Source organism: Abrus precatorius, unplaced genomic scaffold, assembly GCF_003935025.1.
Source record: "Abrus precatorius isolate BTA unplaced genomic scaffold, Abrus_2018 Scaffold7, whole genome shotgun sequence".
NCBI classification, from domain to species: Eukaryota; Viridiplantae; Streptophyta; class Magnoliopsida; order Fabales; family Fabaceae; genus Abrus; species Abrus precatorius.
This window is the reverse complement of record NW_020874417.1, coordinates 27,191,103-27,206,064: the sequence shown is the minus strand read 5'-3', so window position 1 is coordinate 27,206,064 and position 14,962 is coordinate 27,191,103. Positions and strand designations below refer to the sequence as shown.

General features: G+C 28.9%; 1 protein-coding gene across 4 annotated transcripts in view; it reads right to left on the bottom strand.

Moving 5' to 3' along the window:
• Positions 1-1,208: 1,208 nt before the first annotated feature.
• The window catches only part of LOC113870983 (probable methyltransferase PMT3), a 28,614-nt gene continuing 14,860 nt past the window's right edge, over positions 1,209-14,962 (bottom strand). The window contains exons 1-8 of one of the 4 annotated variants that reach the window (XM_027507611.1): positions 7,644-7,701; positions 5,987-6,409; positions 5,367-5,531; positions 5,088-5,270; positions 3,661-4,255; positions 2,693-2,805; positions 2,332-2,552; positions 1,209-1,976 (exon numbers count right to left, since the gene is read on the bottom strand). In XM_027507611.1, coding sequence (XP_027363412.1) covers positions 1,655-1,976; positions 2,332-2,552; positions 2,693-2,805; positions 3,661-4,255; positions 5,088-5,270; positions 5,367-5,531; positions 5,987-6,265 — 1,878 coding nt within the window. In that variant the 5' untranslated portion in view covers positions 6,266-6,409; positions 7,644-7,701 and the 3' untranslated portion in view covers positions 1,209-1,654. Of the gene's footprint in view, positions 1,977-2,331; positions 2,553-2,692; positions 2,806-3,660; positions 4,256-5,087; positions 5,271-5,366; positions 5,532-5,986; positions 6,410-7,365; positions 7,792-14,962 lie in introns of those variants that run through there. The other 3 variants (XM_027507609.1, XM_027507610.1, XM_027507608.1) reach the window with 3 other exon arrangements.

The following is a 14,962-nucleotide window of genomic DNA, read 5'->3' as shown; positions in this document are numbered from 1 at the left end:
ATTATATTTTAATTTAGCATTAGATGTAATTATTAACGACAAAACTCTTAATTTTTAAAGCAATGTATTCATTTTTAATATCTATTATTTTAATTATTACATATTAATTTGACAGAGATTTTTTTATCTTTTCTCCACACTTCATTTGATTCAGTAGTTAGTATCATTCTTTGATATTTCAATTAAAATTAATCTCACATAATAAAATTGTGCCAATATCAAATAAGGGGGAAAAAAATGAAAAGACTAATAAATGAAATTACAATTAGTTAGTATTACTTTTATAAGTAGTTACTACTATATAATTACTTTTTTTGTTATTGTTGTCAACATGCTTAAAAAGGATTTGATTTCGATTAATTCATACAAACAAAGATATGAGATGATTGAAAAAATTATTTGATTAGAAAACAAAATTATTTCAATTCGATAATTTTGATTCATATCGTTTTTAAAAGATACTATTTCTCAAATTCTCTTATTTTAAAATTTTTATTTAAATTTTTCAATATTTCAACTTATCTCAATTTGCATCTTAATTAGCACGATCATAGGAATTAGTTACTTAATAAAATACAAACATTATAATATAATGATTACTGTTCTTAGTTTTGTCACTTAAATATATTTATCTAGTTTTTATTTTTATTTAATTATCACTCTAGATTATCAAGGCAATTAATATATTAATTTACTGGATAAGGTGCAGAATTATAAAATGTCACCTAATATAGTTTATATATTTATAAATAAGTTAATAATATAGAAATTTTATTTTTGGACATATATTTGATAGTAGCGAAGGAGAGATACAATATGTCCACTATAGTATACCCCACCCCCAAAAGAAAAAAATGGGTGCAGTATTTGTTTCACTGCTTCCATGCCATCTCATACTCTAATGCGTATAACGTTTTTTCGCTTTTGGGTAAACTGGGTCTTGCGGCTTCATTGGTTTGCTTTAGATCATATTTCCTCTAGGCCTCCCATTAAAGGAAACTGACCATACTCTTATTCTCCAAACAAGGAACGGTCTTTGACCACAAAAATAGTATTAAGGACTACTTCGAGTAGGGTCAGATTAAGACTCTTGTCAAAATAATTATCATGTGATGTATGACAGGAATGAATGTTTACATGTAATATTATATTTATTTCTTTATACAAACATTCATAATATTATGTAAGAATTTAACAAGATCCATTTCCAAAACCATAACTGTATAATCATGCATTAGTTATGTCGAGGAAATATTATATAGATATTTCTTGGCTTCTGGCTGTTCAGTGATTGGGCAAGCCGAAATGAAATCATGAGCAGAAGAGGCTTGTGTATATATATTACATAACTTATAAGTGACAAGTGGTAATCTATTTTATCAAGTCTACTAAGTCTTGATTTAAGTAGCTTACATAATCCAGTAATCCCCCAATGCAGGCAAAATTTTGAATAGCCTATAAAAGCGTGATGCCTATGCCTTAATCACATGAATCATTACCCCAGAAATGAGAATCAAAAGGAAAACAAATGAAAAGAGAACATTACGTAATGCTACAAAATGAAGTTGTTTACTGCTTCACCACTTGGGACCTGCTTTGATCCCTTGTAGCTACAGATAATAATATATAAGAAAATGAAAATATAATGGTTGTCCTATTCTGTATCCCTGAAGCTTTCACTAGTGAGCCACATTTTCTTCTGGATGATAAGAACAGCTTCATCACCATCCTGGACAGAGTCAGAACTGGAATCTGCAGTTGCAACTGCTTCCCAGTGCAAAGCACTAAGGTACTTCTTAACAAAATCAATCACAGGTTGTTTATCCCTGATGATCACAAAACCAGTAGGCCTAAGCATGCGATCCATCTCAATTAATAGATCCTCTGGACTGCAATCTTTCTTTTCTAGGTCAGAGAAGACAGTCCATGCATGAAGTAAATCATAAGTCCGGGGGTATGTTGAAAATGCTTCACACCTGTTTAAGATGCATCGCATCATAACTCAATAATCTTATTTTCATCATCCATGGAGGAACTACAAAAAAATAACTGAATCTAGAATAAACAACAGTTCTCAAGAACTTCATTCTCTATTTGATAAAATTATCATTAAGATAAATTCTGTGAAGTCTTTGTTAGGAATAAATATATACAAGAAGAACCATAATATTGTAGGAAAAATGAAAGCCTAATTGAAAAATGAATCTAGAGATCAGAAGTCAAAATCATGCGAGATCAGAAACCAAATTCATAAAAATGAAATGCCTCAAATGCATGGAAAGTTATCAAAGAAGCATTGGGTTTATAATTCAAGTAATGTAGCTTTAATACCAGTCATGAGTAGTGCCAATGAGGCCTCTGTCATATATAAGCTTAAGTGTGTTTAGCCCATCCTTAGTTACAACATTCATCACCCAAGCATCCTTGTCTCTAAGAGAAGCTGCGAAAGAACCCATGTTTGCTTTCATATCCATAATATTCCTCAATGTGTTTGATGTGACTTTGGAACCCAAGAGATTCCAGTACTTTTCAACTCTCTTTTGCCATAGGTCCTGCACCACATGACAAAATTTAAGCCAACAGTTGGTTTATCTAAAAGTATATTGTTATTTTACAAAAATTTATGCTCACAGGAAAAAAATAATAATAAAGTCACTAACAAACAACACAACCAATTATGATTTACAATTACCGTGTCCTTTTCAAACATTTCATTTGAATAGCCAAAGTCAGCTAATCTAGGAGGAGGACTAGTCAATCTTGCAGGCCACGGAGCTAATCCACTACCCTTGGCTCTGTTGTCACCTGATAAAATTAAGAAAAGTTCCAGTAGTTAAGTTTCATACCACAGCTCTTCAAAATATTCTCTTCTATGATAATTAAACAATAAAATAAAAAAATTAAAGCTGGATTTTATCAGGTTAGGAGTTGGGATACAGGCTGCATGCACTTAAAGCAAATACATATCTTCTACATCAAGACAGCAAAAAGGGCAGCATGAGGTTCCCACCACCATAGGAGCTGGAGAAGGTAAGATGTACTGTATCCAACCTTACCCTTGGGAGAGGAGAGGCTGTTTCTACAACTAGAACTTGTGACTACCCACTCACAAGGCAGAAAGGCTCACCTTGCATCCATCCAGTAAGATGGAACATTATGAATATATTTTAGATTGATATATATTAAGGATTTTAGTTAGGTGTACTCACAACAGCAGCTCATGAGCTCATAGCATAGCAGGTCATTTAAGGATTGGTTAATGGGAGATGCAATTGCACCCATGATGCATAAAATGCAGATGTATATATATAAAAATAACTTATCCTATTTTTCATATAAAGAAAGGAAATTAAAACACCATCACTTCCTGTTTAAAAGCAGTTTTCTTAAGCTAAAAGCCCAAACAAGCCCCATATCATTGAATTTGTTTACTTGGAGGAAATCAAACAATCCATTGCAACTAAAGGAAGAGAATTATTATTGCCAGAATGATCTGTAGAAACCATAGAATAAATAGATGATGACAGATGCACCAGAAAGGGAAAAAAAAAATGCATGCTACTAAAGATGCAGCTATGAATTGATAGTTATAAAAGAATTTGCTTGAAGCCATGGAATGCAAAAAATCACCAAATAGCATACTGAGAAAAGAGTACTCACGATCACTGTAAGGTGTTATGCAAGCTTCCATATTTACTCCCCAAACTGCATCTGGGTCATCATCAGATTGGCAAAGAGGAGGACGAGTACCAGGCTCTCTTTCCATATAGCAGTCATTTGTCAAAGGTTTTTGCCAGATGACAGTTTGGTTCCTTTTTGCAGCTATTTTCCAACACATACGCCCCACAAGGTCACTCATTTCTCTCCATATCCTTAGATCCTCTTCATCCTGAGCATATGCTTCTGGGGATGAGTATGCAAAATAACCTCCTGGCCTTAACAAGCGATCTAGTTCAAGTAGTAGTATTCCATCTCTTTGAAGCCAATCAATTCGACAACGAGAACAATGAGCAAGTTCAAAAGATCTGCTTGGGTAAGGGAGTCTCTTAGTTCCCAAGACACCAAGATATGCAGGAATTCCTCTTTCTAGGGCAAATTGGATTTGATTTTGATGCACATCATTTGGTGCCAAGGACATTGCAATGATATCTGATGAAAGAAGATATGCTCCAAAACTTGCAACCCCACAGCCAACATCAAGCACTGTTCGCAACCTTCCTTCATTGTTTAGATTATTGTTTGAAAAGTTAAGCATCTGACAACACAAACTGGTATGTTAATAAAATGATTTATCTATGAAATGCCAGCAAATCTAGATAAATAGAAATATATCAAACAACCAGAACTGTCAAACAATAATGATATTGAAAAGCATGATAACTGAATTAAAGAATATGGGTGTATTGTGTCATTCAAGTATCAATGTTTCTAAAAGCTTAAGCTATTAAGTGGACACATGAATGGTTTTATCTCTCTAATAACCCACCCACCCAACCACCCCCCCAATAGCCTTTTGGTCTTGAATCAAGTGCAATGTATAGGCTCACTTTTATCTTGTGATAAAATTTTAATGTAGAATTACAAAGAACAGTCGAACATATGTTCACTTGAAAGGATTGAGTTCTCTAGAAGCTTAAGCTGGAGACATGAATTGTTTACAAAATCCACTGCAGTAAACAATCCCATATTACTAAAACTAGATGCAAAGACACACTACATATACATGCAAAAAAAATGTTCAAAAAATAAAATACTAATAAAATGAAAGAATAGGAATGAAATAAGTAAAATGAACATAAAATAAAAGGTGTATTTATCTAAAATAATATCACTTTAAATTAACCAATTACACTTAATAACTCAAATGTTTCATGAATTTATTAAAAAAATAGAGATTTTCTTAAACTTCTAGGCAATCAAATGAAATGGACAACTGCAAAAAAAATTCTCACCATTAGCAACAGAAATACACAAAGATATTTGTATAAAAACACACAAAATCCCATAGAACTCCCAATCCAAAAACAAAACATATATGACTTCATCTTTCATATAGGTACCACTGGTAAAGTCAGACCCAGACTTACATTTGCAATTGATGCAATGTACTTGCCAGCTCCATAGTGAAAATGAGTCCCGCCACCAGGAAACACTATCTTTTCACCTTTTACAACCATCCAATTTTGGTCAGACTTCTCATGAGCAAGGTGAGTATGTGGGATATTTGCTTTCCACACTTCATCTCTGCTCTGTGGCCACTTAATAGGGATCTGCACCATCAGAGAAACAATAAATGCTGGACTAAAATAGTACATATGCATCAGAGGATATGTTGAAGATCACATCTACTATTGGCAAATCTTCACCTTGTATCCTGATGGTGGAGGAATCAAGCAATTGTACCGCCTTTCTGCAGGAGGACAGTGTCTCTCGTAGTGCTCCATCACAGACAGGTCCAGTTTCATCCTCATTTGATAGATAAGGTGTCTATCCAAGCAGGGAATCAACTCCATATGACGATCATCACAAACCTTCAAAAGCATAAACATTGTAAATACCATGAGATTGCTCATGAGCCAAAAGCATAGACATTTTGGATGATGTCCATGAACTTGTTTGTGTCCATTTATTTATCTATGAAACTCAGAATTTTATTTTCATTATGCAAACAAGACTCTTGTTGCTTGATTTGGATATTCCCATGGATGGGAATGTGGAATCAGTTTTCTTCAACTTTTATTTTTCCATTTACAATACATTTTAAGTATCTTACATAACTCACGTGTATTATTTTATTAGAAATTCACTAAACGCTTACACTTGAATTTATGGGTTTGACAAACTGAATTCAAATCAAACAGTATAAAAGAGAGTTCATTGTCACTATTAATACAAAGACTGATTAAATAGAAATAGAAAAAGCAAAAAATGAAAGATTAGGGCAATGATAAGAATGTTGCATGGAGAAAGAGAGAAAGCAACATACAGGGAAACTCTTTGGAACAATATCATCCTCCCCATATCCCTGCCTGAAACTTGATAAAGATTCAGCTTGCTTCCCATCAGTATCATCCTCTGCACCCAAATATGATGAGCCAAGTCTTTTCAATGATCTGCTGCCATATTCGAGAGCAGATGAACTACCATTCTGAGAACCAAAGATGGATCCACCATACACATACAGAAAACCAAGAAAAATTGCCACAACACAAATGGAAGCAACTAAACGCTTCTTTTGTGATCCATCAGATCTCCCCCTCGACATTTATTAGTTGAAAATAATACAAATCCAAATTGCAACTTTCACTGGTCAATTGCAGACTAAAAAGATCTTGATTCACCAGACATTCAGTGTTAAATTCACAAAATTAGAAGCAATGATTCACAATACTCTGACTTAATGATTAATCTGCAAGCAAGCAAGGGAAGAACAGTCAGCAAAAGAGATATAGAAGTTCATTACTTTGTTGTTTTGACTTTTGAATGATAGTGCTTAAAGGAAAACAGACCCAAATATAGAAACCAAATTCAAACTTTTTTATTCCCAGGTGGGACAATGCTCAATGAGAGATGTAACCATGGCAACCAACCAGCAAAAAAAGCTTTATCACAGCGCTGGGGATATTCAGAAACAAAAATAAGGATAGCATCAATCAATTGACCTAGTACACCCCGGCCAAGGCAATCCCTAGTCCTAGTACTGTATGTCAAACTCTTGTTTGACACACTGCCTAATTTATAGATTGATAACATACTGCCTAATTTAATTGATGTACAATCCTAGAGTGTGACTGAAGCTATTACAATTTAGTTCAACAATAAGTTACAACAAAATCTTCAAGATTCAGTCCAAGTTTTCAATCAAATTCTTTGGACTCAACGTCCCAGTGAGAATAAATAAAAGAGAAAAAAGCAACGATGACAATTATGCTAGCTATCAAGCAAAGTGACAGCAAAACAGTGAAAATGATAAATCCGAACACCCCCATCAAAAGAAACACGATCTAAGGTGTCAGGTAAACGATCCCTATGGCAAATGTATGATTCAAGAAACCTCAACGAATTTAAATCGAAAACGAGAATAACATTAACGACAAACATTAACCACGCAATTAAACTGAACTTGCAGATCTGGTCCAATTCAAAAATATCATCAGCATTGAAACGAGCAACACTCATTAATAACAACGAATCACAAAATAATCTGAGGTGCATTCAATACATCAGTGGCAACAACCATCACCCCGGGCACTAAAACAACCAAATCAAGCATACCCATGTTGCCAAACATTCAAGATCCATCACAACCCCCTCAAAAAAATGCCAAACAAACACAAAAAGTAGAATTAAATAAAAAAAACTTACTGGGTTCAGATCAAAATCCAATTGTGTGTGAGAAAGGGAAATCAAAATCCCAACTTTCTTTTCAATTTTTTTGAAAAAAAAAAAGACTATATGGAGATGCAAATAAGTAATAAGACGAAGAAAAGGAAGAGGGAGATGAGATCTCAGTGAGTGTGCTTTGAATTTTGTCGTGTGCGTGTGTGACAGTGGAGCAGTGTTGGTCGTAGGGAAGAAGGTGGTGGGGTGTTCCAACCTAAAAAGTGTTTGAAACAGTTTGCGAGTGTGGACAGCAAATTAACCTGTGATTACGGTGGCACAAGACTTTTGGGGCATATGATGACGGGTTACCACTGAGATTCCATTTGGACAAAGTGGGTTTGCACTTAACATTTATCAAACATGTCATGCCAACCCACACGCCACACGCAGCCCCAGTCGGTGATCTTTATTTTATGCACAACTTCAAAAAGTAATGTCAAATCCTGGAAGCTGCTTCATTTAAAAAATTAATCTAAAAGCAAAGATAAGTTAGAAGATGAAATATTAACGGTTTTGGGGTAGCAAATTGTTAGTGATATCGGGATGGAATAGGTTGAAATTTGAAATTCGGGATATCTGTTATACGGGGAAAAGTTTGACATTTTTTTTCTGAATTTATTGATGTTTTAATTTTAATAGTGAAAATTGGAATTTGGCTTTTATTGGATTCGTTCTATCAAATTTCACATCTAATTCACTTTTGGGTAGGTTTGAATAACAAGTATGCCCAAGAATTTTCGTAAAATAAAGTTCCATTTTCTCTATCAAAAAATTTTTTAAGATTTAAATTTAGTTTTCAAAAATTTATTGCAATAATTTTATCTTGAAATGATAATTTTTACACTAGAGTAATTTTAAACCATCAAGACCAAATTGATGACGTTCAATGGTAAAACAAATATTACCGTTTGATGAACATTTCAATGAGCAAATTTATCAAGATAGTTTCTATCTTCACAGAGCATTGTTATCTGAAGTTAAACCCCATTCTCGTACATTTAAGCCTGTTTATTTATCTCACACAATGAGTTAATGATATTACACGCTTTACTATATCATAAACAAATCTCCAAGTAATTTTTTCTGAAGTTATAAATTTTTGCTTTGATAAAAAAAAATAGTTGAATCGCTAATATTTTTTAGAAATAGTTGTTTATCTAAAAAAATATTTCTTTAAAATAAATTAAATTAAAGAAACAAATATACACTTATAAATATGCATTTTAACTCTGTATTTATAAAAAAAAATATGTAATATGATTAACAAAATTGGTAGTAAAACTGCAAAAGAGAGAGAGAGAGAGAAAGAGATAATCACAGTAGTTATGATGACGATGGTCGATGATACAACAGTAACAACGGTCGATGATATGGACAGTAATTACAGAAACAATGAGATTAAAGAAAATAATTGCACTAAAATTTTGATTTAAAAAGTAAAAGTTCCAGATTAAGAGGTATTAATTCTAGTTATGTTATAATTTCATTAAACTGTGCTTTGCGATTCCAATTCTAAAAATAGTATTTTCAATAGTTATAATTTCTAAGCTCAATTCTAATATCAAGTTTCAATTTCATATTTATTTCCATACAGCGAAGAGATATTTAAATTTATAATTGTACATTATAACTTTTTGCGCAACTTTAATATAAGAATTATAATTTTAAATTAATTTCAATTATAACGAATTTAAAATTACAATTACGAATTATAATTACAATTAAAATTCTGTATCAAATTATAGCAACAAAAAAAAATCTGTATCAAATTATTGGCATTTTCAATCTTTATTTTGATAGGTTTTTAGCTAAAAACTGATATTGATTGAATTAAAAATGTTTGATATAATTAACTGTTAAACTAGCTAAAAATGTAAAATTACAAATAAAGACATTATTAAACAAAATAAACTGAAATTTAAAGTTTAGTAACTATATAATTTTTTATAATATATATATATATATATATATTATTTTAAATAATTTATCATCTTTAAATTAAGATAATAAATTTTAAACTTCATTTACAATTATAAACATTTTATCATAAAAATTAATGACTTTATTAAATCTTTTTCATCACATTAAAAATTTATTATTTTATAAAATAACGAATGTTGTGACATTCATTTATTTTTATTACATATGACATTTTTTTTCATTTTTAATGTAATAAAAGTAAAAAAAAAAAAAAGAGTAGGGTTTAAAATAACTTGTACATAGTAATTAGAAATAAAAAAAAATACTAATATGAGTAGCATTAAAAAATATTAATAGCTAATTATTTTAATTGGCTCATCAAACAATATTATTTTCATTAAATAAGTTTTTCATCTAGTTAAATAAGAGTTTGTTTGATTTTAGAAAACATTTTAATTTCCATTTTCTATTTTCATTATTTGGAAATAGTTTTTATTTTTAAAATTTTAAGATTTAAAAAATGTATTTAGTTTGAGTTTTTATTTTCTGTTTTTAAAAATAAAAAAATTAAAATAAATTTTATTTAACTATTTTATAAATAATTTAATAATAAAAAATTTACAATATATATCCTTACTAATGCTAATTTTATTATACTATTTATTTAACAAATTTAAATGCTATTATTATTGCATCTTAAGACTCAAAAATAATAAAAATATAATATAAATATACTATAATTTAAATTATATGCGATGTACAAGTTTTTTTAAATTTAAATTTATTATTTTTGTATATATTTGTTAATTTTAATAAAAATAGATTTAAAAAATTAAATAGTATACACTCTTCTTAATTTTGTCTTATTTAATTTCGAGTATTCTAATAATACATGTGTATTTTTATTTAAAAAATTTATATTAAAATATAAATATATAATTTTTTTAAATAACAACTATAAGTGTAATAATAAAGAAAATAAAATAATATAATAATATAATTTTTTTAAATTTATTAATTAATTTATATAAATAAAATATATAGAAATAGTATATATATATAGAGAGAGAGAGAGAGAGGAAATTTGATATGTAGAGATATAAAAAATAATAATGTCTATCAAAATTTTAATAAAAATATTATATAAAATAAAAAATAAAAAAAGAAAGAAAAAGAAAAAAGAAAACACGTACCTAACATTGCTATAATTGTAAAGGTAACAAATTTTGTTATTTGTTTAAAAAAATGAAAAAAATTATAAATAAAAAGAAAGAAGAGAAGAATGAACAAATATGAGTGAAAAATAAAAGTAAAAAAAATAAAAGAATTACTTAAAACAAATAACAGCACATAAAAAAAAAAACAAAATGAAGTGTATAGTTGAATAAAAAAGATAAAACATGAGGAGAAATACAAATTACAAGAAAGTATAATTAAAATTGAATGATATTTATAACGATGTTATTCAGTATTATCATTCTTTTTATTTTTAATTGTTTTATTTTTAAAAAAAAGTTAAAAGTAAATTTTTTATTTTTAAATGTAAACTAAAAATTTAAAAATATTTTTAAGAAAATATTTTTTAAAATTCAACTAAACATAATTTTTTTTCATTAAACTTTTAGTTGGTTGAAATGACTTATTAAATGCACCCTAGGTAGTTGGAAAAAAAATTTTCAATCATCAATTATTTATATTATTTTAAAAAACTTTTGATAAATTGTCCAACATAAATAATAATATTCGTTGGCACTATTATGCCGAATAAACTTCGTCATTAATTTTCATGACATTCCGTGTGCAGTTTGATTTGGTAGAATAATTGTTGTGTGTCGTAGTTTTGAAGTGAAAAATAGAAGAGTTAGAACTGTTTTTAAATATATTCATAATCCAGATTTGCTTTCTATTTAAAGTTATTACAATATATTACTCAATGGATCAACTTATAAAATTGTACACGTGCTTTAAATTATATTCCATTACGCTTAGGGTTGTTCCAACGCCCAAGACTATCTATATATTCGAAGTTCTTGAAATACGAAGGTAGATTACCAAATTATTTCAACCTTGTTTAGTATTGAAGATAAAATGTATTTGTATAGATATTTCAATACTTAAATTAGTATTTGCATTAATCGAGTAATAAAGAATGGCATTAGAATTCAAGTGCAAGTGAATACAATCAAAGTAAAGAAGGATGATATGCATTTAAAGAGCTTTGAATATATATATGCACATGCTTGTGTTATAGTGGGCCTCAGTTGTCTAGTTCAATTTAGATATTAGGCTGCTAGTAAATAAGATGTTGGTGGTGAGCTTTGGACTTTCTTAAGTTGCCCCACAATGAGGTGACCAAAAACTTGTTTTAAAATAGTATTTTTATTAAAAATACTATTTATTATACTTTTATATTTTTTATGTTATAGATTTTTTTTTCTAATACAATTTTACTATTTTTTTATATTTTCTATAAACAAATTTATAATCCTCCAATGACCTTTCAAAGATAATATCAACATTTCCTATAAAATATAATGAATTTTAAAAAAGTTAAATATTATTATGTTTTGATTATATGATTGGTAAATTTAGGTTTTTTACGTAAACTAATTATTTTTAGGAATAATTTTTTAAAGAATCATTTTAACTTAACTTTGTAATCACGAAATATAAAATAGTAAATAATTTTTATAAATGTAAATATAATTCTTTACAATAAATTTAGAAATTTATTTAAGATAATAAAAAATTAAGTAATAATTTTTATTTCTAAAATTTATATTAAAATTAACAAAAAAAGTAAAAATTAAATTAGTTGCAATTAAAAAGTGTGAAATTCACACATTATTTTTTATCAATTTTAATCACAAAAAAAAATATATGTGACTAACTATGAAAAAAATAACTACATTAACAGCCTCAATTCTCATGTTATTGGTATTTATAATTAATTTTTTAAACCTTTTTCCTTACTTAATTAAGTCGTTTAGCCTTTCATTTCGTGTGAAAGTTATGTTTCTGTCTAATTATAACAATGTTTCCCTTCATTATCATTTTTTTCCTTCCTGTGAACCCACCACCACACCTGCCAAAAATTGTGAAAAACTTGATTGTTTTTCAACTTAATCTCTTTGAAATCAGAACAAATTCGTCCCATGTTTTTGTTCTCTAACTTATTCTACCTATAATAAGATGGTTCTTCTGCCTTCAACTAGGTTAACGCACAAAATAAACAAGTGTTGCGAGAATAGTTGTTTCAAGAGTTGGAAACTTACTCATGCAATTCCGCACCCAAAATCATGGAATAGCTACCTTGGATCAAGACTCGATAAATTTCACATGATTATATGTGTTTAGGACTAACAAGACTCAAGTAGCTCCATTTGCTATTGTTGAATTAAAAATTCTAATAATCTGGTGTCGCGGGCAACTTTTTATTCAGCTCTATCAAAACATCTCTGAGAATTTTAGAAGCTGTGTTGATATTTTGGAGTTGATTGCAAACAATTTTTGTGTTAGGTTTAATACATACAAATGAAATGTTTCTTAAATAAACAAAAAAAAGAAGTTACACAATAATTTAACTTACATTTTATACATATGTTCGGTATGTATTATGGAATCGATTGAATTAGCGATGATGAATGAATTGATTTCTTTAGTTTTAGACTTAATAAGGAAACAATTTTAACATAAGCTTGGCTTGTATTCAATCCAGTAACCTTGGTCTTCATAAAACTTTCTTGGGAATTCATGCTCAACGGTCACAGCTAATTTTTCATATTTTCCAAAGAAATATATAATAATGGTATATAAGGCTGTGGATTTTAATCCATTTCATCATCTGCTAACAAAAAGTGATGCAAGGAGAAGTGGATATGAAGCATAACGTCAGAGGGAGAAACCCACAGCAAATTACAAAAATATATATCACACAGCAAATGCACCCTTCATGGCCAATCATGACCCCTTTGGATCGTGTTCCCTTTATCCGCTCAATATGAAGAAACAATCGCCAATTAGAGCAAAATTGTTATTATAGAGAAGGCATCTTGAGTTTCCACACAGCCATGGGTCTTTTGGAGTACCATCCATATATAATATATAGCTCCTTGCCTCGCTTGTTCTGTAGGAACTCAACTTTTTTTAGGCCCGTAGCGCTTAAAATCAAGGATTTCTTTTTAATGTAACAAACTATCTCCCAACAAAGATCATTAAAGTAAAATTTGGCTTTTCTAATAATTTATTTTTCAAGCAAATGATCACTAGAAATCATAAGTTAATCAATAGGTTTAAGGGATTAGCATTAATTGTTGGATTTTCTTGGTGAATTTGAAGGATTTAAACTCGGTTTGTTTTACCTTTTTCTTAATACAAACGGGTTAACATAAGGGGAAAAAGAATTCTTTCATCCAATTATATTAGGATCATTCATTCAAAAATAAAATTTGCATTAACTGAAATGTAAAAACAAACAAGCTTTTAATTGGCAGTGTTGAGGCAATAAACATATCTCTCATCACGTTTTACACATCTTATTATTCGTCAACATATCAAAGATATTTTTAAAATATTCAAAATTATAAAATTTCCACATTCTTAATTAAATATTGGAGGGGGGGGGGGGGAGCAAGGGACAGAAAGTTTGAAAGAGGAGCAATTGTTATATATTCATATATGATAGCAAAGCCTAATAATAGTTCAGGAACTAAAGATATATATAAACAGCGAACTTTCATGAGTTACATCCTGAACTTTCAATTATAAAATCTACATTATGGTCTTGTTCAATTTCTTTTAAAATATATATTTTTTCCAAACATTCAAGCTATTTTGGACGAAATTTATATTATGCTGGGTTGATAAATATATTTATAATTATTTATGTAATATACCTAATTATGACTTTTTTTGAAGAGAAAAGGTTAACCACAACAAGTATACTTAAATATATATTCAATGTATAAACACACCATTAGTTTAAGTAATATATGTCTAATTTTTAACTAATATTTTTAGTTTTATGGATGAAAAAGATTTCTTGCTAAAAATTTAATCCTATCATACTTTTAATTTCTTGAATTAAATAAAATTATTTTTTGTAAAGGGTATTTGTGATATTAGTTAAAATATTATTTACTTTTTTTATATATTTTCAAAATATGATTTTTGAAAAACTCTCATTTGAACATGCGCTAGCAATAGTTTTGTATGACTCAGCACACATAATATCTTTTTTGTATACATAAAAAAAATACTTCTCAACCAATAATTAGAAAAAAAAATTCTTTTCAGATATAAATATTATCTAAGTGAGCTTTGTTTCTTATAATAATTTTCTTCTACACAAACAACTAAAAATAATTAAATACTAATTCACATATTTAAAAAATCCTATTATTTGTTAATTGTATGATTTGTATCAAAATTTGTTGTATAATAAAATCATTTTTAAGTTTATAACAATAAATATTAACTAGCGAACACATCCCAAAATTATTCCCTTAATAGGACCCACATTATAACCCTAAAGGTAAAATTAATAAAATAACCAGTAAACTGAGAAGAAGTAAGAAGTAAAGCCTGGCCCTCCGCCTATATGATTTGCCACAGTAAACCCACTACATATAAAACTAATATAAAGACATTGCTTTAATAA